A 25,065-nucleotide genomic window follows, 5' to 3' on the forward strand; every position below is an offset into this window, starting at 1 on the left:
GGATGTTAGTTCTGGTTTTATTTTAGTCCGAACAAATACCCTTCAAGGGGAAAAAACAAACCATGGCTGGAATAGTGTTTCACAATAGACCATAATGCTGAACATTGAAGTGTCACAACGATATAGGAGATTGAATGAGAAGCATTCAGCTGCCTGAAGAAAGCAGCTTGAGTAATTGCACCTTTATGAAATACATAGGAATTGTTACCTCCTACCAGTGCCCATGCTTCCCATGCAGTGAGAAGGTTGTATAATGAAATACAGAGCATATTTCCCCCCCACACCCCACTACATCATGGGTTTAGTAGCCGTTAACCCTAGGGAACTGAAACAAGCTTCCAGCATTCATTAAGGGCGCTCTCTTTGCTATAGCTCTGATTCAAGTAACCCCTCATCACCAGACTACTGTGCTCTGGTTGCCATTATCAAGGAAGTTGGTTTAATGCATTCATAAGGCAGACTATTGAAAAGATGGAGTTTACTGTACACAGTCAGTGGATGATGCGGGAGAGGAGAGGACTGTTCCAGTTTCTACATGTCTGTTGTACTGTAGGTTGCCAGTGGCTGTACAGTAGGTTACCACTCATGCATCATCCTCTAGTTTTGAAGTGAGGCAGAAGGGGGTGGGGGTGGGGGGAAGAGGCAGTAGTGAGGGATTAATCAAGGAGGGAAGCCCTGGCCTGATCTGAATGTTGTTAGGTGTCCTACCACATTCAGATGGCTGGCGAAATAGACCCCCCACCCTCACAGTTAATGAGTTAAAACAGGTTTTTAAACAGGTTTCATTTAAAAAAAAAGGTGAACATGTCAATTCTCCCAGCACTGCGAAATGTTACACACCGCAGTGTAAGCCAGTCATCGGACAGAGGCGGGCTTCTCTGCAGAGCGCTTCCTGACGGCTGAACTTACAGTTTGGGCTGCGAGGTTAGTTTCAGGCTCAAGTTTTCAGCAAGCTTCTCCATGAACTCAAAGGTATTCAAGTAATCAGAACGCTTCACGCTGCAGAGGGAAAAACACACCAAACAGCCACCTTAAGGCACTGATGCTGCCAAGCGGAAAGGGAAAAATGCTCTTCAGGCTTTGAGTTATAATGCTTCTGAAGAAGTTGTATAAAACACTGATCAACTTATAGCGTGAAGGTTACTTCTGTGCAAGGGCCCTTGCAATATGAAGGGGAGTGTGACAGAGAGCTAGGCAACAACACCTATTGTGTTCTGGGGGGCAAGGCCCCTCCCTCAGCCTAAGGGGAGGAGCTACTGAGCCCAGGGCTCAAGCAAGTTTGTGGGAGAACAAATGAAAAACTGGGACAAGAGTGAGGTGTTAGAGCCAAAATCTGGGATCCAGAAGGGGACACCAAGCAGAGAACCCTAGACAGCACCCACTACTCCTTCAAGGTGTCTAGGGAGCCAGTGGACACAGCCCAGAGGAACTCTGCCTGGATGCGTGATCGAAGCAAGGAGTGGAAATAGGCCCCACAATTGCAGAGCAACTTCCCATCCAGCATCCTCCTCCTGGTTATATAGATGGCCACCTTGGTCAGTGCTAAGAGGAGGTTGATGAGGAGATCTCTTGACTTAGTGGGGCCGGGATAGGGCATGCATAAATCAGGAGATGCGGGGAAAAGGGCAGCCAAACCTAAGGAGAAGATGTAGATGTGCATTAGGTTCTCCCCGATGCCACAAAATGGACAGGTGTCAAGGAGGGAGGTGAACCATGCCAGGTACACGGCTGTGCTCATGGCTCCATGAAGGAACAGCCAGCTTATATCCCCAGTCTGCTGTGGGACCAAGGTGGAACACAGGCTGGTCCACCAGGGATCCTCACCCTCCACAGGTGGTAAAAGGTCTTGCCACTTGGTGTCAGGGCAGGACATGAGGGTGAGGAAATGGAATGTGTGGAGCATGAGCGTGTACAACTGTTCTCTAAGCATGGTTCAGAAACTAAGCAACTGCAAGTCCACAACCGGCTCAGGTTACAGATGGGAGAGGACTGGGGTTTTGCGGGGCAGGGGCCTGATGCGGTCCGGAGGGCCGGGGGTGAGGAGCACCCTCCTGGACAGACTGTGGCTGCAGCTGCATTCAGAATTCATGTAAAACAAAACCCAGAAGTAACCATGCTTCAACAGTCTCTAAAAGAGCTTAATGTCACATTAGGAGAGTATAAAACCCACATCAGCACCTTTCAGCCAGAAGGATCAGCTATGTAGGCAGCAGCACTGAAATGAAGCCACTGCAGGAATGCAGCAGACATGCAGATAACAGTGTACTATGCTGGGTGCCAACAGTAAGGGAAGGGGGAAATGTTTGGACAAAAAAGGAGAAGCACAAACCCCTTCTCCTATGAAAAGTCCCAGGGATCTTCTAGATCCCCAGAGCAGACAAGACATCACTTAAGGTCTCATCTACAAGACTTTCATAAAAAGAACAGGAGTACTTGTGGCACCTTAGAGACTAACCAATTTATTTGAGCATGAGCTTTCGTGAGCTACAGCTCACTTCATCGGAGGCATTCAGTGGAAAATACAAAAGATGTTTGTTTTTATACACACAAATCATGAAAAAATGGGTGTTGATCACTCTCCTTACAATGTGTATGATAATCAAGGTGGGCCATATCATACACATTGTAAGGAGAGTGATCACTTTAGATAAGCTATTACCAGCAGGAGAGTGGGGTGGGGGGAGAGAAAACCTTTTGTAGTGATCAACACCCATTTTTTCATGATTTGTGTGTATAAAAACAAACATCTTCTGTATTTTCCACTGAATGCCTCCGATGAAGTGCGCTGTAGCTCACGAAAGCTCATGCTCAAATAAATTGGTTAGTCTCTAAGGTGCCACAAGTCCTCCTTTTCTTTTTGCGAATACAGACTAACACGGCTGTTACTCTGAAAGACTTTCATATTGTATCTACCTCAGAAAGGACTGAGTTGCTCTCCCCCAGATTTGAACCTGCAGCTCCTGTTTACGTATGCCATACCTAGTGCTTAGACTATTAAGACAACCTCTGCCTAGGATTAACAGCAGGACTGCTTTCCCTTTTACCTGTTTTGTTGTTGCTACTGGTCTTAGGCTATATGGCGTTCTCCACTAACTGATTTATAATGAGAACGTGTATATTAGTTGCTTTGCCAGTAAAACAACATGCCCCTCCCGCCTACAGGCAATTTTCACCCTATCCTTGGAAAAGTTGCAGGACTGGCTCTATTTGCATCAGGTATGTGGAGGCTTGGGCCACATATTACAGTTGATAGGGAGAGTGTAAATACAGTGGCCTGCCCAAGAGATTGTAGAGTCAGTTTTGAACTATACAATGCACAATTCTCTTCAATCCCTTGTTAACAGGTTAACATAGGACCAACTCACATTGGGCTTAGTTCTGTACTAGAATGTGAAGACAGTAGAAGGACATGATGAGGGATCTGACTGGCCCTTTTTTACATGCCTCACTTTGTAACTGTATTTGCAGCTCAAATGGTATGCAAGGCCATCCCGACACTCTTAACAAAAGATCTAGTTCACCACGTGAAGGAGAGAATGGTCAGAATTCTGTAGATTAGTTGTCTGTAGGTTTTAGGAGGTGTAGAAACCAAGCCTTCATACTAGTGCAGTTCACACTTGTATTTAATAAAAGCAAGTGTCACCGTAAGACAGTTGTTCCACGGTAACTGTCTCGCAGTCTGTTCCGGTCAGCCTAGGCTCTTACACCATTGGCCAGACAGAATGGATTGAGCTACTTAGATCGTAAGCTCTTGGGGACAGGGACTGTCTCTTGACCATATGCAAACCACTTCAGCACTCTGACCTTCAGTTTCTCAGTCTGTAAAATAGGGCTAATGATGCTGACCTCCTTTGTGCAGTGCTTTGAGATCTATGTAAGAGCCAGCTACTATGATTATTCTGTGCTTGTACATCACCTAGCATAAAGGGGTCCTGGTCCATGATGGGGGCTCCTAGCTGTTACAGTAATACAAATAATAATAAACAGTGGTTTTAAACCTACCCCCCACCAACCAGCCATGCACTACTGGTCACTACAGACTTTACCAGCAATGCCATGGACCAGTTTAAGGGCACTGCAGATACCGCATACTTACTTAGGTAAACCTTTAATGCAAGCAGCTAAGTCCTTTGTCATGAAGCCAGCCTCTATAGTCTCTACACAGACCTCTTCCAAGGCAGTGGCAAAGTTCTTGAGGTCAGCGTTGTTATCCAATTTAGCTCTGTGAGCTAGTCCTCTAGTCCAGGCAAAAATGGAGGCTAAAGGGAAAGCGAGTATAATTGTACTGCTGAAACAATAAGATGAGACGGCACTGAAACAACAAACAAGTACGAAATCCCCCCAGTAAGAAATGGAACAACTGCTGAAGGTTAATGAGAAACGCTGCATGTTCAGGGGAAATCTGGAGTGCGAACAGGAGTGACTTCATGTCACTGTCTCGCCTTTGTTTTTTAAAGCAGCCCCATGTGCTATTCCGGATTTTTTTCATACTCCAGTATCTCTTTCGCTCCTCTCCCTGGCACAGGGTGGAGATGAACACAGGCCAATACGAAGAGCTACATGCAGTTAAAACTTATAAAAACAAAGTTATTAAATACCATGCAAGCTGGAATCGGATTACTTCCCCAGAACACGTTACACGCATTCTCCGGGCAAGTGCAGATGATGTTTCAGCATGATTTTATAGGGCTTGTTGATACACACACGTAGTGCGTGGCCTGCTGGGGCGTGAATCTATCCTGCAGGAGCCTGCCATGTGCTAAGTGCCCATGTGGACCCTGCTGCCCTGCACTAAACATTGCTAGTGTGCTTTAAACTACACAGGAGTAGAATAAAGCACACGAGGGAACTCTTTCGAGCATAACACCAGGGTCCACATGCGCAGGGTAGATTTACATCCCGGCTTGCTGTGAACTAAGCGTTCACATAGACAAACCTACACTCTGCTCACTTCTGCTTATCAGCTGTGTATAGCTATTTTATCTGAAAGTAAAACAACCCAGTGGTGCCATTACTAGACCATTAATGCAGGGATGTCAGAACACCTCATAGATGAGATTGTGTATACGATTCATTGCTCCCATCCAGTCAGTTCCAAGCTGCTTGTACTGTACACTGCAGAAGTACCACATCAGATGCACAAATTATCACGCAACTAACATGGGTGGTATTCTGTGATGCAGGAATTTGCAGAAACAACAATGCGGGTGTTCTCAGTTTTAACTCCTTCTTACATGTAGCAATCAGTCAGAGAAGCCCGAGGCATCTTACCAATGGGATTAGTGGAAGTTTCTTCACCCTTCTGATGCAAGCGATAGTGACGTGTCACTGTGCCATGAGCAGCTTCTGCTTCCACTGTCTTGCCATCTGGGCAGATCAGTACGCTGGTCATCATCCCCAGAGAACCATACCCTGCAGGTTATAATCGAATAGGTCAAGTCTTCCTCTGAAAACCCTGACTTGCTAAAGCTACACCACTCTGCCAAGCCACAAGGGAAGCCAAACAGACACAGTATTCCTGAATACGAGCCAGACATTAAATACTAAAACACCCACTTGTTCAGTTCTGACTTAGGAAGCTGCTCCCAAGTGTCTGAATAATAAAAGTTATTCACCAAAGCCACTAGAAAACTGCAGACATTTTGCCCCATTTCAAGCAAATACATATTCACCATAGCCAGCCACTTTTTTACTACCAATGAGCTCATAGTCTGCGAGCACCTCTCCTCTCCCATTGACTCCCAAAGCTCTGAAATAACAGTCACCCAAAACTGCAAGGCAGCATGGGAAAGGGATGGGAGCAGCAGGGCTGTTTAGCAATTGGATTTTGCATTTCATTTCACACTTGCTGGTCCCAACAAGAGGAGAAATTCAGTTCTCCCAAGAGAGAGATTTCTCCTAGGGGAAAAAAAGCAATGAGCCTCGGAAAAGCTAGCTGCAGTGGGAGGAACGGAAGATTTCCTTATTGGGGGGAGGGTGCAGAGATAGGAGTGAAGGAAATGAGGGGAGGCAGGGAGACTTGGCTGGGGGAGATGTGGGGAGCCAGGTCCAGGCTGGGTTCCTACCTGCTCCCAGGCCCGTTCCAGTCCCTCTGCGTCCTGCTTCCTGGCTCAATCCTGGGCTCTGCTGCAGCTGCTCCAGCCCCAGTGGATCCTGCTCTTGTCTTCCCCCACCCCAGCGTGTGCAAGTTTACATGGGGGCAGAGCCCCCACAATATTTCCATTGTGGCGCACTCCTCCTGCCCCGCTTCCCAGTTCCACTGCCCTACTTCTTACCTGTTCATGTATTTTGCTGTCAATCCTTATTCCTAAGGTGACCACACATCCCGTTTTGACCGGGACAGTCCCTTTTTAAGCCATGTCCCAGCTGTGATGACTTTTTTTTAGCAAAAATGGGCATTTGTCCTGTTTGCTCTTGCCAAGTGATCATCAGCTGGCAGGAGCAAATGGGACAATTGCTCATTTTTGCCAAGAAAGTGGGGCGTGCACTCCTAGTGGGGCGCAGAGGAACGTGCGGGGGGTGAGCAGTGATGCCACCCTGTGAGGAGGGGAAACAGTGTTTGCGCAAGCAGCGATGCCAGCTGTGTGGGGGCAGGCAGGGTTTGGGGACGCAGCGACGCCAGCCGCATGGGTGGGGCGGGGGTGAGGGAACAGGGCTCAGGCAAGGAATGATGCCAGCCCCACACGGGGAGCAGGCTGGGCTTGGCGAAAGCCCTAGATGTGGGAGAGGCAGGGCTCAGGCCAGCAACTTGGGTCAGCCCTGTGTGCGGAGTAGAGTGGGGCCAGGCACAGGCCAGCCCCATGTGCAGTGGGCAGGGCTCAGGCAAGTGGCTTGGGCCAGCCCCACGTGGTGTCCTGTTTTCCCTTTGGGAAATATGATCACCCTACTCATTCCCCACATTTATCTTGTCATGGTCATCTCCATTCCTACAGAAAGGTTCCATCAGAAAAAGGGCTTTGGGGGTGGGAGGAGAAACCTGCTCCTATACAGAGATTTAAGTTTCTGTTCTACGCCACACCTGATCATCTGGGGTAATCTGGGCCAGGTCCTCCACTGGTGTAAAGTGACCTGGTCTAGGAATTTCAATGCGCTACACTTGTGTTCACCAGCTAAAGACCTGTCTAACATAAGACGACTCTGATTTTACATGCCATCTCCTTGGGAGGACCTCAAGCCACTTCCGAAACATGGATGAGTTCTGCTTTGCAACCTCTGTGTGCTAGGCGAGTATTATTCTCCTCCCCGACTTAGAGAGAAATAAAGACTGAAGGGCTTGCCTAATGTCACATGGACCCAGGGGCATTGATAGAACTATAGTCTCTTGACTTCCTGTCCTCTGCCTTAGCCACATGTATGGCTGGATTGATGCACAGGCAAACCAAGCACATGCCTAGGACCCAAATTTGTGGGGGCAGAGGGTTAAAATCATAGGCCAGTGTCCTCCTCCTCCAATGCCTTGCCCCACCAAGGGGGCACCAACCATCCTTCACCCTGGCATCACAACCCTAATCCTGGCCTAGCATGGAGGGGAGACCCCAGGGGCAGAGGAGAATGCGAGTCCACCCTGCTCTCACTCCGCACCAGTGGTTCCTGTCCCACAGGTCTAGGCCTGGCTCCCCATTCCGGACATTGCACGTTGTGACCACATTGCGACCTGGTGCAGCATCAGTCAGGTTTGGCCCAGCCGCCTCACTCTGCCCCTGTCATGACAGAGGGGCAACCGGACCGAACCTGAGTTGTGCTGTAACCTCATGCACCAGGTCACAATGCCTGGAGCAGGGCCCAACCCCACGGGACAGAAACTGCCATGGTGGGGTGAGTGGGCTCTCTCCAGTCCCACCCTCCAGCGCCAAGGTGACCAGATAGCAAATGTGAAAAATCGGGACGGGGGTAGGGGGTAATAGGCTCCTATATAAGACAAAACCCTGAATGTCAGGACTGTCCCTTTAAAACTGGGACACCCTGGTCACCCTACCAGAGCCTCCCCTCTGCACTGGGCCAGGAGAAATGTACGTTTGCTTAGGGTCCAGTGATGGGTTAATCCAGCCCTGACCACAGGGGGCAGAGGCCATTCTTCCTTCCCCTACATTCTTCAGCATGTAGGGTCCCAACATGCAAAGTCCCAGTGCTTGGAACTCCCATACTTTAACAGGTGTTCCATGAACCTTAAAACTTATGGGATCAGGCTCTTACACTGGGTTTGAGTGCTCCTTCCCACAGACAGAGCCACAGATGAGAGCCTGAGGAAACGGAAAACAAAACAAACAAACAAAAACACAAAACCTGTTTTCCTGGTGCCATGCCCTCTGACGGAAGGAGCTTGTGGGGATGTAAAACTGGGAGCTCATGTCACGTTCTCACCTTCCAGGTCTCTGAGATCTGGGTCACTGGAAGCTTCTTGGGGCAAGGAACAAGGATCCCTCTAAGTTTTGTGTGAGGCAAAATTTGCTGATGGTGCTAAAGAAAGAACACTACTCAACTGACGTTCTTCCTGCGAGTGCCACACATATGCCAACAGGCCACATCTTTGTGTAGGATTCTTACCAAGAGCTATGAATTTTATTCATATCAATATCTATCTGGCTCTTGGCGTTTGGGTTACATTTTTATGTCATTACAATTTCTTTTTTGCTCATTGGGCATTGAGCCAATTTGCTGAGGTGACCTTTCCATGCTCAGCTTTCACCACTGTGCCCTGGGTTAAGTCATGCAGGCATTTTGGTGACCAAATCCCAGCTACTGGTGCAAGCACTTTGGGTTTAGAGCTATTAGTAGTTGTAGTATGGGAACAGCCATCATACAGAGAAGTCTAAATAGAAGATGGATGTACTCTGCCAATTGAGAGTCCCTTTTCAAAGCTAAGTTTGCATTTCATACTTAGTTTTCTTGAGTCTGTGAACTGCAAACAGTTTGGAGATAAAGTAGTGGCTCTAGGATAAGCATACGCACGGATACGTAGCATGATATGCTCCGCGTGAGGCTGGTGGCCTTCCTGTTCCAGCACGTTGCTGAGCTAAGCCTAGGTAACAGTAACAGGTCATACCTTGTGCCACAGAGTCAGACTGCACATCACCATCATAGTTCTTACAGGCCCAGATAAAGCCACCTTCAGATTTCAGGGCTTGAGCCACCATGTCATCAATGAGTCTATGCTCATACCAGATCTTCTGGGCTTCAAACTGGGGCCTGTATTCTCTGAAAAACAAGAAAACCACCAGGTAGCTTCTGGCAATTACAGTTCTGGTCAGTGCAACATACAGGTGAAAGGCTGAAATCCTTAACTTCCATCGGGAAATGGGAGAGGAAAGAGCCTGTGGGCTGAGATGAAGATGTTTATGTGCCTTGAACAGCACCTGAAAAGACAGGATGTACAGAATACATTTTGCTCCTGGTTTTATAGGTTTTTATGAAGCATGCATATAAAGATGGCATGTCACCAGTCAAAGGTGGGGGGAGGAGGGGAGAAGACAACCAATGGCTGAGCTCCTCAAATATGTGACAAAGAACAAACATAAATTAGAGGAAACAGTGTTAAAAGAATTTGTCTCATGAATTCAGCTTTGAGAATCAGTAGGCCCAATGGTGTTCTCTCTTACACTGAGACAAATCAACAGCAACTCAGCTGCATTTAAAGGGATTAAACTGGTGAATGGGAGGAGAATATGGCTCCATGCTTCTGACACCAATTTACAGCGAATTTTGTGTGATCTTATTTCTGGGGTCAATTGGAGTCTAATAATCAAGGACCTCCCTGGTTAATTAGGAGAGCTGTGGGGCAAGATACTTTCTTTAAAAAAGGCCAAGCAACAATTTACCAAAATCTAGACATATTCCCTCTTTATAACATAGGCCATTTAAGAGTATACATATGTACATTTTAAAGACACGAGATTTGCAGTGCTTTACTAAAAATTAGTGAGGTTCAAGTTCTAAAGCAATTCGTCAGGGATTTTCCATGACTCCATCCAAATCTCCAAAGCTTTCTTTTTATCATCAATAGATGCCAGTGGAGATGGACACCAAAGCCTTGATTCAGGAGAGCCCTTAAGCACATGCTTGAGTGCCCCATCCTGGCTTCAATGAGAGCAGGGGGTGCTAAGCACTTCGTAGGAGGTGCTGAGCACTTCACAGGTTTGGGCTCTGAATTGACGGTGGGGGTTCACAAAGAATAAGAGAACCATCTTTCTACTACAGAAAAAATGCTCTGGAAGAGAAAAACTGGAAGTAACAATCTGTACTAGTTACTTTTCATAGATCTCCTGAAAGATGTCTTTAAAGTGTCCATCATATTTCTTCAGAATGGTGTTCTTGGTGCTCAGGTACAGGGGCCAGCCTTTAGATAATGCCATCTGGAAAGAACTGTGTGCAAAATCCCTGATGGAGTGGTCAAGGTTATACATTCCCATAGCTACACCACCACAGCCTATCAGCAAAGGGAGAAAAGAGAACAGTAAATAAGAATTAACTACAACACTGGCTAAAAATCCCACCCCATTTCTGACAGCATGCTATAGAATTCCCAGCCAGCAGGCTGGAATCCTCCTCGGCAGTCTGTCTTTCCTGATGCAGTCCTAGAAACTGTGAAGTATAACAGGATGGAATTCAGTTACAAACAATAGGACTCTTCCCCCACACATGCATGATTTATCTAATTCTCTCAGTGCTGTGAGGCATGGATCTCGGCATGGTTCCTGGTGGATCTTTAAGCTTAAGTAACTTTTTACATGGCTGTAGGCCAGATGTAGTTTCCCTCAGTGACTCCTAACTATGGTCCAGATCACCACCACTCAGAGAGGGGGAGAAAAACAAACAAACAAACAAAACCATGGAAAAGGGTTCTGGGGAGGAAATTGCTGTGGGAGATCCTACTTCTTTGAGGTGGTGGTTTAACCATTGGCAGTGTGGACAAAGGCTGTGGGAGTAGCTCCGTACTTGGTGGGTCCCGGGACTCACTGCCATCTGTGGAGGCCCTGCATCTCTTCACTGGCTCGGACCTCTGTGTAGCCTCTCCTGGCTCCCTGAGATAACAGGTTCATGGTCACCAGGCTGCAAGGAAGGCTCTCCTGTTTGTAGAGCCCCCATAAGGGCTATAGTGAAGAGACAACACAGCCTTGGACAGTGTTCTGACTAGGTTGTGCACGGCCTGTGTATATCTGAGGGGAAAGGCAGGGAAATTGTGCATGTCCTCCATTCCACAGTTTGTAATCCCTTCCTCAGCACGGACCCTGGGAGGAGGAAGGAGAGACCTGCTTGTGGGCCAAGCTAGCATTCTAAGATACATTAACGTTCCCTAATTTCCTATTTAGTCTGAAGTACATACATAAAACTGTGTGTGGCATATAGAAGTGGAATCACCCTTTGAAGCAGAAACAACTATATCACAGAGAACTCTGGTGATTTTACTGAGAACAACAGGAGCTACGGATTTAAAAATAAGTACAGAGCCAGTCAGCCACGGAAACACAATTCCCCCAAACTCTCCTGTCATCTTGTCTGGTTGGAAGAACAGAAGGTTAGGCTTCTCAGCAGCATGCACAGCCCCTTCCCTCTTCTTTGAATTGTGAAATATACTAGAGGCTGTTGTATCTGCCATGAGTTTGATCAAAACTAGACACACTGGAATTGTCTTCCTACTGTTGACAATTACCGAAATGAAAAGATTGAGGTTCCTGGGCCTGATTAAGTCAATGACAAAATCCCATCGACTTCAATAAGGCCGTTCCCACTGACTGATCTCTAGGAGAGTCTTCGCGTTGACCTCAATAAGAGTTGGTTGGGGCCCTTAGTGAGAAACCTGAAATGGGCTCATTCTTATCCAAATGCCTTAGACCTTCACTATCATTTTCAAAGCCAAGTTACCACTGGCTTAAATGGGAGGTTTCCCTGGGTCTGCAGGATTGATTCTAATTTGAAATGTTTCACTGGCCACAGTATTTTTCAGTAAATTTTCTTATGACGATATCCCTCATTTGGAAACCCAAAACATAATGTTAGAAGGAGTGCCTCGTAAGATAACTGAACCACTGCCTATGTGTTTTCCTGGTAATGACAGAAATAGTTGAGTCTTATTACAGAGGTACCTGGTGGTAGTTGAGGAAACAGCCAGACCTTTTCATGACTGAAGCAGGTTTGATTATTTGTCACAAAAGCCAAGTTGTTTTAAGATGACATTGGCTGTTGTTAAGAAGCCAAACCCAAGTATGTTGGAATAGGATCCAAGAATACAAATCACCAGTCTCCATTAGTCATAGCATGCAAATTGGCACCCAGCCTGCCATGCTTAGTGACGTACAGAGCAGAATGGGATTGACTACAAGGTCCTCCAAAGAACGTTTAGGGCTAGGGGTCTCATAGCTACCAAGTTTTGTACATCCTCAAGTGTAACATTTTCATGAAAATAATTTAGAGAAGATAATTTGCACATCTGTACATAATTCACATATAACCATAAACTTCATGTTCAACACAACTGCATGGCGTAGTGCTGGTGAAAGGCATTTGATTGACTGCCTTGGTGAACAAAGTGCTTTGTTTATCTAGAATGCAGCAGCAGGGCTGGGAACCCACACACTACCCTGCCAGCATGGCTCAGCCCTGATCTCTGGGGAGGGGATTTCCTCTAGGAGTAACAGAAGTAGTTCATTCTCCAAGCAGTTTTCGGCAGATTCTGTCAAAAAGCCAATTAGTCCAAAGCATGGTGATGAGTTTGCGATGTGAGAATTTCTCTCTCTGTTATCAGTGAAGGGCAGTGCCTGACATAGCTACCAGTGGCCCAAGTGTCACACAAGATGCATGAGAAGTGGTAAGTCTGGTGTGCATGTGTGTTCTGTATTGTGTTTCTTTGCTTTATGATTTCCAACAAAACTGAATTAACTTTCAGCGCTGGAAAGTTTTCCTCCCCTCCCACACAAATGAAACAGGCCTATAAAAGTATAGCTGCTGTATCATGCCGTGAATTTGACACACCCATCAACTTGAATCATGCCAAATACCAGTTGCAATTACAGCTTTTGTGACACCATACATACCTTCAAAGTTATGGACCAGATAGGTCACTGGTTTACCGCCATCTTTTGGTGTGTAAGTCATCTCTACTTTTCCAGGCCCAGGTACAACAAAATCTGTTGCTCTGTACTGTACAAAAGACAGAAGAGTTAAGTTCAGTAGTTTCATCCAATACACAGGTAAACTGCAAGAGAAATAGTCCTGTTTGGTCAAATAGCAATTCACATTCCTAGGAAAAATGTGGAAATAGATGCACGAAAAGAGCTGAAACATGCAGAAACTGACATTTTCCAGATGTAGATGACATTTTAAAGTGGCATGCCTCTAAAAATGTTATTAATATTCAGTGGGGGAGGGGGAAAAGGGATACTCTGGGAAATTCTATTGATTCCATTTCATAATTGGATTAACACAACTATGCACCAAACTACATTATCTTGTCAATGGCCGTGAATTATGCGACTAGTGTCTAGCCTTCCACTTGAGACCTGAATTCCACACAGGCCTAACTACAGTAACAATCAGTCATTCTCAGGGATTTGCAAATGGGAGAAAACCGCCCACGCAGGCAACACACACCCTAAAAAAAAAAAAAAAATCACATGACTGTAAAACTTAGCTACAAAAACCGAATATCATCATCTTCCAAATTGCTGTGGGTAAACATCATTAGGTTCTTTTCAGGCTACTCTCCATTACAGCCTTCGAGCCTTCTCACCATTTCCTTGCTGACATCCGTAATGTTCTGTTCTTAAGATCTTCTGCAACTTCCCCAAGCTCTACGGCTTGCTGTTTTTCCTTTACCTCTTCCCATCTATTATTCCTTTCACTTTAATCACTTGCTCTGGCAAGTTTCCACTTCTTTTGCTTTATCAACATACTGTCTAGCCTACTGTAATTTCCACTGCCTACTTAATTATTCAGTGCTCTTGATTTATTTCTTAAAGACATAATACTAATTATTCTTTTTTGTGAGGTATGGGCTTGGCCATTTCTTTTTGCTCTTAGGAATTAGATACTTGGCTGTCCCCTGCATTTTAAGTAAGCATATGACTTACCTAGCTCTTCTATAACACTCATCCATAGATTACAAAGCACTTTACAAAGAAGATCTATATCATTATTCCCATTTTACAAATGGGGAAACTGAGGTACAAATCTGCTATGACTTGCTTGACATCACACAGCAGGTGAGTAGCAGGGCTGGGAGCAGAGCCCAGGTCTGACTTCCAGTCCACTACCCTTCCCACGGGACCACACAGCCTTCCACACCATTTTGTTTCACTTGAATAGCTTCAGAACAAAACAAAACTCAACCCTCCCTCAATCATTTCTGCACCGAGAGTGGAATCTCTGCAAACAATCACTCAAAGAAGGGACAAATGCTTTTTCACTAGGATGTCAAACTTTTAATTTAAATCAGGTGCTCAAATGACATGAGTTATTTGTAAGTCCAAATAAACAATAAAATGTCAAAAGAAAAGGAGGACTTGTGGCACCTTAGAGACTAACAAATTTATCTGAGCATAAGCTTTCGTGAGCTACAGATCACTTCATCGGATGCATCCCAGGCACAATCTAGAAAGTAACCAAGCAAGTGGGTTTTGTTGGTTTCGGGTTGTTTTTTTGCATGAAATGAGTACCTGGCTCTACAAAAGCTGCCCATGGTGGAAACAGGGAGAATGGAGAAGTAATTTGGATGTTGGGCTACTTGGAAGTACTTCAGACAATTTGACAACACTGGGACAAGAGGAAGGAAAAAATTTAGTGGTAGAGTCTCTTATACAGTCATAGCTGCAGTGGGGTGGGAGGAGGGCCTTGGGAACAGTCGCTAGAGACATTCTGTCTCTAGACGGCTAAGGTAGTAAGCTTGCCTTCGGGGCAGTTGGTAATTACTACACTCTTTAATAAGAAACAGTGCACTTTACCTCCAGCATAGGCTTCTGTATATTAGTAGAACTGCAGTAGCTCCAGTCATCGACCAGCTAATAAGCAGGAGCATGATGAGTGCATCTCCACCCCCTCGTGGATCTGTGCAAAAGCAGCTAAAATATGGCCCTTAAGAGATATCACATGCATATTGGGCACATGCTGTTTTGTACCAGACCTGTTCCCTGGGATAAGAGTGTTCACCTAAATAAAGTACAGATAAAAAGAAACAGAGAATGGCCCTAAAGTAGTAACTCACTTGGTCCCCATAAGCGTGACGGCCAATGATGATGGGTTTCACCCATCCAGATACCAGCCGGGGGATGTTTTTGCAGATAATAGCCTCCCTGAAGACTGTGCCACCCAGAATGTTTCGAATTGTCCCATTTGGAGACTTCCACATTTGCTTCAGCTTGAACTCCTCCACTCTCTTCTCATCCGGAGTGATAGTAGCACACTTGATGCCAACATTGTACTTCCTTATCGCTTCTGCTGCTTCTACTGTCACCTTGTCATTGGTCGCATCACGATGTTCCATGCCCAAGTCATAGCTACAAATAACCCCCCAAAATAATCAATAATCAAAGTCACCAGATGGATCAGTCTAAGATGCTTATGGTCCTACATGATAAAAATGGACAACACACACACAGTCCTAGAATTCTGTCATTACTGTTATCTACATTGAGCCAACCTGCACTCCAGCAGGAGTCAAAACAAGGGAAGGTAGATGGTCTTAACACCAGTATCTTCCCTCAAGATTTCTGCAGGTGAGGGTGCAGGGGTAGCTTTAGTTTATGGTTGAGGCTGTGTAGGAGCCCTGCCAACAGCATCTGCTGCAAGGATACATAGATGCCTGCATCCCCAGCTGCCTTGGCCATGCCCCATTCTCAGCTAGTACCCACCTGCTTTATGATCTCTGTCAACCTATCACCCTGGCAGCTCAAGTGAAGTTGTGGCTGTTTTGCATTGTTTCAGCCTTCCCCGATGGACTTTCCGTTATGGGGCCCTCTGCCTGCGTGCAAATCAGCATAAACCCTGAGTGAATTATACCCTTTTACTGCAAGCTTCTTGGGGCTGGGACTGTGGCTTTCTTTGCGTAATACATAACACTAAGCACACCAACAGGACTCCACAAACAATAATACCAGTGATGATGGAGTCAGCACACGGTTACACTTTAAAAGTACATCTGAACTTATTTCTTTAAAACAGTGGAGGGGAAAACGTTTACTATACTCATGACCGTTTTTATGAACAATTGTGCTTTGCATATTTGTCCTCAAAGTATAATCAGTTACGTGTAAAACAGGGCATTAATGTATCCACTGTGCTTGGGAAGACAGTCTCAGTCTTCTTCCCCACTTTTTAAGAATGGACACTCCTCCAGACAGTGTGTGTGTGTGCGCAGTAAGCTGCTAGGTTCCTGTAAGTTCCTCTTGGCACCAGCAAGCAGTAAATCTTGGGCAAGTAGGAGGTGGAGTCTCCAGAACAAAAGCAAACCGCTTTGTAAGTAGGGAAAAGGTCAGACTCGGTGGGTTTGACTAATGATTGACACCACTGAAGATCTCTCCATACAACTGGGAAAATAAAAACCCATGAACATTGCTGCTGCCACTGTAATTCTGACCTACTACTCTGAGGCTAGGAAGGGAAGGAATAGCTCTTTATTTTGCTAAAATAAGTCTTGTAGGCAGTGTCATCACATTCCGATAGGTGTGATTTTTTTCCCCCTCCCCGTTTTCTTAAAAACTTGCTCCTATTTTTATTGTGGAGGTGAGCAAAGGTGGATGGATACAGTTTATGAAACAGTGAGAAGTGTGAACAGTCACAGACTAATCCAAACACGGCTTAATCCTGTTCCATTCCCTGCAACAGCCCCTTTATACCACTCCAGCAGCCTAAATGGGTAAAAAGGCCCTGTGGGGAATTCCCCCACGTTGGCATAAGGCCAATGGGAGCCCAATACTATCATTCAGTAAAGCTGTCCGTGTAGGGATGTGCTGGGGACAGGGGGTTAAGGAGAAATCGCTGAAAAGCTCTGAATTCCAGCTGATTTAGGCTGCATAAAGCATACAGGCAGCTATGCATGCTGCTCTAACACTGGAGGCATCACTAGACTTAGAGCAGCCCAGAATTAAGGAGGGCCAAAGGTGGTAACTGAACACCTGGGCTCTGACTCCTGTGCTGTCCCTTCTAAGAGGCACAGCACAGTTTAATCCACTTACTGCTGGGCGGACACCATGCAAGGAGACTGTCAGTGAAAGTGTTTGCAGGAATGAGGTCATAGCAAAGACATTTTGGCAAACAGGTTTCTCACCACAAAGTACTGGCTTTCAGTAGATGACTGAGCCCTTCCTGGTGGTCTTCAGAACCAATCATTTTGCAAACCAAGCAGAGGAGCACTGAGTGCTGGAGGGGAGATGTTCATGGGAGCCAGTTCTCTGACAAGGTATAAACCCCACATATACAAAAATATAAACCAATGCCCAACAACAGTAAATCAGCCATATACACTATATGTAAAAAGAACAGGAGTACTTGTGGCACCTTAGAGACTAACAAATTTATTTGAGCATAAGCTTTCGTGAGCTACAGCTCACTTCATCAGATGCATATATATGGTTACCTGTGCAGGTCCAGATCCACATATGGAAAAATCAGCTTTTCTTTAATCAGTTCCCAAATCACCCGAGTCATTTCATCTCCTTGCATCTCCACAACAGACCCTCCATGGATTTTTTTGGACATCTTGAACTAAATAAGATGTAAAAACAAACTAAACTCTCTCGGTATTAAGCAATGCACATTTTTATAACATGAACAGAAAAAAAAAGTCCCAATCCTACAAACACTAATCCTTTAGCAGTGTTGCAAACACTCATTTTATTGTGAATCTCCTGAAATGTGGTACTTTTCTTAAAGCCCCAGCTCCTGGATGCTTCTGATTAGGGGACAATCTCAACTTTCATGTACGTTTCTATCCTCGTGGTTGTGGAGAGAAGGTTGAAAATGTGCCCTAAGTGTCTCCCAAAGGCTCCAAATCCAGAAGGGAAATAAAGAGAGTTCAAAATTTATTAGTTAAAAAACCCTCATGATTTCTAAGCCAATCTCATGATTTTTGAGGGACAAGACTCACGATTTTTGAATGCTTTAGGTTGGTGATACATAGTCATTTTAGTAGAGATCAGCTCATCACTGCTCTTTTTTTCCCCTCCAGGAGTAAAATGTCACATTGGTACAGAAATGCCAAGGATATACAAATACAACTTGAATGTCTTACTTTTGGGGTTAAAGTACTGGAACGGATCTGTTTTCTGAAAACAGAGTACTCCTAAAGTATTGGAGTCAAGAGTCATTAAAAATATTTTCCACCAAGACTCTATATGGCTCCTATTTGCATCTTGATCCTTGTCAACAAAAGGCACTATTCAAACACTTTATGCTCTACTTTCAAATGGCTACCATTGCTTAGTTACTACTTCTGGTTACACAAGAGCTATGACTTGGCAATTTTTTCTCAAACGCAATCCAGCAACGTAGTTCTCATTAGCTATTTTAAGTTCTCAACTTAGATACAGGAAACTCATGTTTAAGGCCCCGATCCTGTAAACACTTATACCCATGCACAACCTCATGTACATGAGTAGTTTCACTGGATTCCATGGGACGGACTCACATGAGTAAAGTTATGCACAAGCATAAGTGTTTGCAGATTTGGGGCCTTAATATGTAAATACTGATCCTTACTGACAGTAAAAATTCTTTGCATTAGTAATTCTTATTCAGCATTCATGTCGCCAGTCCATTTTTAGACTTTTTTACGTTAAAGTAATGGCATAATTAATATAAATATTTCATAATTGATACAGCAGCTTTCATTTGAGGATCTCAGAGCCATTTACAAACATTGCTTTGCATTCTTCGTCACAAGAAGCTTTGAGGTAGGAAAGGGGTAGCATACCTGTTTTACAGATGGGGAAAGCGAGGCAGGGAGGGTAAGTGACTTGCCCAAGGTCACACAGAGTCCGGGGCAGAGCTGGGAACAGAACAGAGAACTCCTGATTCAGTCTTGTGCTTCAACCACTAGATCATGCTTCATTTTTTTACTTCCTCTAAAAACCCACCTTCCGAAGTGGCAATAATTTGCAGCCTTATGCTACTAATAATCCCATCTGGACACATCAATTTGAATAACGACCAATCTGAAACATTTTAAAGGTAAACATTTTTTATTCTATTCAAAGATAGCGTCCTTGCCAATATTAGATATGGTTGCCTAGTTTTTATTACAAGCCACTATATAAATGGCCATTCACAAAACTTTGGCTGACTCATAGTAGGCTCAGCCCACATATATAAGTACTCCAGGCCCAATTTTCAAACATGTTTTTTCAGTGACGAGGAGGGAGAAGGGTCTTGTGATTAGGGCACAGAATTACCGGTTAAAAGATTCTGTGTTCTTTTTCTGGCTCTGGGTGACTTTAGCAATTCATTTAGACCAACACTTTCAAGAAAGAGGCCATTGATTTTGGGGTGTTTGAAAAGTTTGTGAGCCCAGAATAAGGCAACCAAAAGTGATCATTTTTGAATGTTTGGCTGCTACCCACTCTAGCCTTTGTCATCAGTAGAAAAAAAAATTAAAAGATGCATTTAAACATGTTAACTAACAACATTTTCCCTAGTATGGCTATGGCGTATGAGCCTCAGTTCCCCCATCTGTAAAACAGAGACAATAAAACATGTAGACACCTAAACACTGATTTGAACATCTACACATGGGATTTGGCCATCCTATTAAGAAGCTCACCTCTGACAGTCAGTTACTTCACTGATCTCTCCCTTTCAGGTTTCCCACATTCTTGCCACAGAGCACGGACTTTAAAACAACATCCTCTCCCCTTTCATATCCTCAGCCCACACACCAAGCCAAAGAGGCCTGGATTGGACATTCCCAACACTCTTTCATTAGGAGAGGCTCATTGCATAGTGTAGTTTATTGCAAGTTACACAGTTCAAATCACATCCACATTAGAAATGTGCAATGGTGCAGCTATGTCAGTGGCTGGAATCGCAGTGCTGGCAAGGTCTGAGATCAGAATTTGGTTGTGGGTCTCGTGTGCCTGGGAAAGTTTTACCTGTTATATCAGTATAACTATGCCATTATAACTCCCTGCACAGACAATCTTATTCTGGAAGAAGACTGGCTTTTTGTTGGTTTAGCTTAAACCCCTTCTAGAGTGAAATAACTAACCTCTCCGGCAAAAAAAGCCACTCATACAAGAAATGTCCACAGGAGAGGTTATTCTGGTATAACTATACTGGCTGAAATTCACACTTTAGGTTATACAAAGAAACAAAAGCATTTCCACTCAGACTAGGCCTGTATAATGTAAAAGTGATCTAAGCTAAACAACAGAGTCTCGCTCTGAAGCTTTTGTTTGTCATGAAGCAGCTATAATTTGATATGACAAGGGACAGCCTTGACAGGCCCCCGCACCCCCACCCACTATGCCACTCTGGAGCGAAGGCGCCCGCTTTAAGGGAGGCCAGATCACGGCTTTCAGCCCGGCTGAGGGGCGGTTTGTTTTACAGCTGCAGCTCTTGCTGGGGGGTAAAGTACAGAGGTCAGATAACAGCCCCGCGTACTCAGGGGACAAAGGGGACCGTGCAAACAGGCCGGAGGTAAAAGGTCTCCATGGTTGAGGTGGCGGAGGGGGGAAGGGAGGGAGGGAGGGGGCGGCTGGCTGTCCCCCCCCCCCACCCGCGATCAGGCCCCCATTTCCAGAGAGAAGCCTGACCCCTTCCTCGCCACGTCGGCCCAGCACCCACCCCGTCCCTCTCCGAGCCTGGCCCCCTCCCCACCGGGCTACCTGCCCCTGGGCCGGGCACCCGGGCACGGATCGGCCCGGCCCGGCCCGCGGAGCCTCGGTGCCCCGCGGGCAGCTGTCACTGACAGCCCCTCCCGGCCCGCCCCCGGCGCCCCGCGTACCTCGGGCTGTCAGGGGCTTGGGCAGCGCTGTCTCCGCACCCGGCCTGCTCCTGCTCCGGCTCCGGCTCCGGCTCCGGCTCCTGCTCCCGGTGCCTCTGCTCGCCGCCGGCCGGGCTCCCCCTGCCGGCCCCCGGCTCGCCCTGGCCCCAAGGGCCCGCCTCCGCCGGCCGCGCCCGCCCATGGGCTCGCCAACGGGCAGCCGCTGAGGGCGGCCCACGCGGGGCGGGGCGGGGCCTGTCCTGCCGTGGGGCGGGGGGCAGCAGTCAGGGTGGGGGTGCTATGGGGGGGAAAGGGGAGGCACGGGGAAAATGAGGCCCTGGGCGAGCTTGTATTTTGGTGGCCCTGGCCCCCGTGGACACGGAGTCCCTCCCCCCCCCATTGCCCCTGTGGGCTCCCCACCCTCCTGCACCCCGAAGCCCTGCACCTCCCTCCGGTGCCCAGGTGGGGAAAGGGCTCTGGGTGCTGGGAGAGCCGGCATTGCTGCTCACTCCCCCCGGGAACGCTGCTCCTCTGGGGTGCTGTGGGGGGTGGGGGGATCGGGGAGCGACGTGGGGGCTCCCTGCGTCCAGGTCACTTTCCCCACCTGGGCTGCCTGAGGTGAAGGCAGAGAGCGGCTACTCCTGATGCTGGACCCGCAGCCCAGCCCAGATGGGGAAAGTGACCTGGATGCGCCGGAGCACTTGGTGTTGCTCCTCGTTTTCCCCCCTTACTGCCCCTTAGGAGGGTGAGCAGTAGCTGTGTTGCATCACCATTTGCCTCCCCCTTACTCCCCTGGGAGAAATCTGGGTGCTCCCCGCCCCCAATGCAGCACTCCCCTGCCAGCCAGGAGCAGTTTTTGACTCCACATGGGTAGTGTGCACCTCTGCACTACTGCACAGCACCCCCTTGATTATGGCACCCCGGGCAGTCGCCCAGGTGGCCCACCCCTAAGGCCGGCCTTGGGGAGACAGCGGGGGGGGGGGGGGAGGAGGAAGGAGAAGAGAAGGGAAGGGAGGTAGAGGAAAGGTGGGATCAGAGGGAAGGGGGAGGCAGCAGTGGGAAGAAGGGAGGCCAAGGCGGGCAGATGCTCCCACAAAGGTTATACAGTTACTCAGGTGAGGCTGAGGTCCCGCCAGGGTTTTGTATCCCCATGGGTTACCAGCCAAGCCCCTCAACCCCTCCATTTCAGACCATAGCCCTGTGGTCCTGTGTCGGGCTGTAGGGCAGGGGTAGTCAATTATTTTTTGGCAAGGTTCAAATTCTTGGTCAAGGTCCAGACTCCAGAGAAAAGAAAACAAATCATAATGATAAGTAAATAAAAAGCATCTAGCGGTCTGGATTTGGCCCCATGGTCCACCTATTGACTATCCCCTACAGCAGGGATAGTCAAGCAGACCCCAACATCAGTTTTCAGTGTCTAGCCCTCCCTTTCACAGTTCTGCCCACAACCCAGCTTTCATTCCTTCCTATCCCTCCTCTCACTCACTTTTCTCTGCTGGGGCCTCCTGTCAACCTGCTCCCTTTGGGCCAGAATCATCACTGTACAGACCTTGGCACAGGGGTTGAGAGGAGGTGAATTGTCTCCCCCATGTCTTGGGGCTGCTGGGGGTTGGGCCAGTGCATGGTGCAGGTTAGGATAGCTCTGAAGGCAGCCGTAACTCATGCCACCACCCGTTTGAGCTTTGCATTAGCTGGGGAATCATTGGGCTGTAGAAATGCCTTGGCTGTGCCAACTCACACCCTGGTTTGCCCCAACACAGACCCTATGGCAATAGCTCTTGCAAGAAGAGAGGCAGAGTCAGTGTGAATCTGCCAGGGAGATCTCTGTGCCACGGGCATTCCCCAGAAAGGCGCTGGTGTAATGTGGCCACAGGGCACTGGTGAATGTGCATTTTCCAACCTTATTCTACTTGCATCTTCAGGCTGTCCTCTGCTAAACAGTGCACTGAACAGAGAATTAGTGTTGGTAAAATCCTTTGAGAATGTCAGACAAAAGATGCTGTAGTGCAAGATATTAAGAAAATAATAGCAGATACAAAATTATAGTTTTCCTCCCAAAAAGTAAATCCCTGACCCTGCAGACACCTGCACACATGATCTATTGAGTTCAAAGAGACTTCTGGTGCTTAAAGTTAAATGCAGTAGCAGTCTCCTTTGGTTGAAGGAACAGACACACAATTGGTCAATTCAGTCCTCAGTTTAAGAGTATTCGTGGCAGCATCCAGGCGTGTCTCTTTCTAACATCTCTGGTTGGCTAGAAGACTCCATCCCATGCTGGAGAATGATGATCTGGCCTCACTCATTCACACTTTCATCATTTCTCAGTTGAATTACAACAATGCCGTGTACCTGAGCATGAAGCCTCAGCACATGGGAAACTCCAACTGGTACAGAATGCTGCAGCAAGTCTCCTCAGCCATACAGGCTACCATGAACACATAGGCCCTGTCCCCCACTCTCTATCCTGGCTTCCCATAGAATATTGAGAATCCAGTTCAAGGTCTTGGTGTTTATTTTCAAGGCACTCCTGGCCTGGGCCCAGGATATCTAAAAGACTGCCTAGAGCTCTGGGATGAAGACTGTGACTGAGAACTTTACTCCTTTGGCACAGGGGAATGGTCTACAAAAAACAGCAATGCTTGTCAGTGCAGGAGACAGAGCTTTCTCTGTGGGGTGGCCTGAGGCTGTGGAATGAACTCCCTCAGGAACCTCACAAACCCCAGTGCAAGGTGCACTTCTTTGATCTTCTCTAACATAAATGTATACTAAAAAAACACCCAACCAAACAAAAACCACAACTACTACCACTAACAAAAATACCTTACCAAGACAACTAGCTGTACAAAATTCTCCCCCTGGGCCATGGAGGAGAGAATAAATATGTGAGAGATGTTAGTCACATTATTTAAAGGCAAAGTGCTACAACTGGAAGGTGCTCAAATGCTACAGAGGTCATCACACAGTATAAGGACCTCTATAGAATAGAAGAGAAGAAGTGCTTGCAGGAAAAGGAACTTAATTTGCAAGAATTTAAACAAACGCCATTGCCCCCCAATTCCCCAAAAAAGAGAAAAAAGAAAGCATTCCAGTGCTGTTCAGCTTATGATGTTTACACATTCTGTGACTTTGGCACTGGAGGTTATATGTCTGAAGAAGACTGATTCCTCTTGTTTAATTTAGGGGTTGTGGGACTTGCACAGTGTATAGTCATTTACACGTGTCCAAAGTAGATGAGGAGGGAAGTGAGATTTGGTTGCATTTTGGCACCCACTATGTACAGGTGTGAATAACTATACAAGACAGCAGTCTGTCAGGTCCTGCATACACCAGGGGTGGGATTTTGAAACAATGTCCAGTGTTGGCTCAACTGTGCTATCATTGGAAACCATCAGAATGTCAATGTTGAATTTAAGGAGAGCCGAGTTATGCCGAGGCTAAGAACTTTTGAAAATCCCATCCTCTGACTATGCTTGAAATATTAATCACACATTTCACTCACATTTTGACTAGAAAAGGATGAATTCTTTGCAATAATTTCATGGTTCTCCTTCCCCTCACAGTTTTCAAACCAGGTGTAAAAGTGAACGGGGTTTTGGAGCATAGATGGAATCTAAATTGCAAGGATTTGAACATCCCGCACTCAATCTTCCCCCTCTCCCCCCATTCTAGGTTACTACCTTTGCTAACAGAGTTTGTAAATGCGAGTGAGTGTTTGCTTAATAAAATCTGCCTGGTGAAGTTCACAATTCATTTACAGAGAGCTATAGACATGGACCCACGCATGGACCCTTCCCTTTTGAATCCTAGATAAAAGCTGAGTCGATCATGTGTCAATGCTGGTGTAAGAGGAAACACTGCAGGCTGGAGGGCTCAGCTCGATCCCTCTTAACCTGCCCCGGCCCAAATGCAGGACCGCCACAAAGACCCAAAAGGAGGCACCCCCAACATTTACCCGTGCAGGAAAATTAAAATGCAGCGGGGTTCCCCGCTCCTCTGCCCACCTCCGCTCCATTATGCTTCCTCCTGGCGCCCACGATCTGCAGCAACCCACGTGCGGGGCGCGCGCAAGGACAAGGCAGGGATCTCTGGGGCCAGCGCGCGCGAGGGACTTTGGCCAGCCTCCCGCTCTGCGGTGGCAAAAGCCGGGCGGCCCCTGGGTG

At 46.8% G+C, this 25,065-nt stretch overlaps 1 protein-coding gene across 4 annotated transcripts; it reads right to left on the minus strand.

Annotated features, from left to right (window-relative positions):
• IDH1 (isocitrate dehydrogenase (NADP(+)) 1) lies at window positions 1-25,037 on the minus strand. Of its 4 annotated transcripts, none has more exons than XM_084644004.1 (10): window positions 24,907-25,037; window positions 18,899-18,973; window positions 17,564-17,691; window positions 15,194-15,485; window positions 13,029-13,134; window positions 10,246-10,423; window positions 9,044-9,195; window positions 5,272-5,412; window positions 4,097-4,259; window positions 1-999 (listed from the first exon to the last, which is right to left on the minus strand). In XM_084644004.1, exons 3-10 carry the CDS (start codon window positions 17,683-17,685, stop codon window positions 906-908), a joined length of 1,248 nt encoding a protein of 415 aa, XP_084500130.1. In that variant the 5' UTR covers window positions 17,686-17,691; window positions 18,899-18,973; window positions 24,907-25,037; the 3' UTR covers window positions 1-905. The 4 variants fall into 4 exon arrangements, with proteins under 4 accessions (XP_084500130.1, XP_084500127.1, XP_084500129.1 ...); XM_084644001.1 differs by lacking the exon at window positions 24,907-25,037 and adding an exon at window positions 20,927-21,085; XM_084644003.1 differs by lacking the exon at window positions 18,899-18,973 and having other exon boundaries at window positions 24,907-25,026.
• Window positions 25,038-25,065: the final 28 nt, after the last annotated feature.

Source organism: Lepidochelys olivacea (genome assembly GCF_965140295.1).
Source record: "Lepidochelys olivacea isolate rLepOli2 genome assembly, chromosome: 11".
Lineage (NCBI taxonomy): Eukaryota > Metazoa > Chordata > Testudines > Cheloniidae > Lepidochelys > Lepidochelys olivacea.

What these genes read in the sequence shown, in the direction of transcription:
- IDH1 (XM_084644004.1), bottom strand. Translation starts at nt 17,685, where the DNA reads ATGTCCAAAAAAATCCATGGAGGGTCTGTTGTGGAGATGCAAGGAGAT. An exon ending in TTTCAGGAGATCTATGAAAA is followed by an intron (nt 9,196 to 10,245) that starts GTAACTAGTACA and finishes CTTGTTTTTCAG; the next exon opens with AGAATACAGGCCCCAGTTTG. An exon ending in AACTTCCACTAATCCCATTG is followed by an intron (nt 4,260 to 5,271) that starts GTAAGATGCCTC and finishes CTTTCCCTTTAG; the next exon opens with CCTCCATTTTTGCCTGGACT.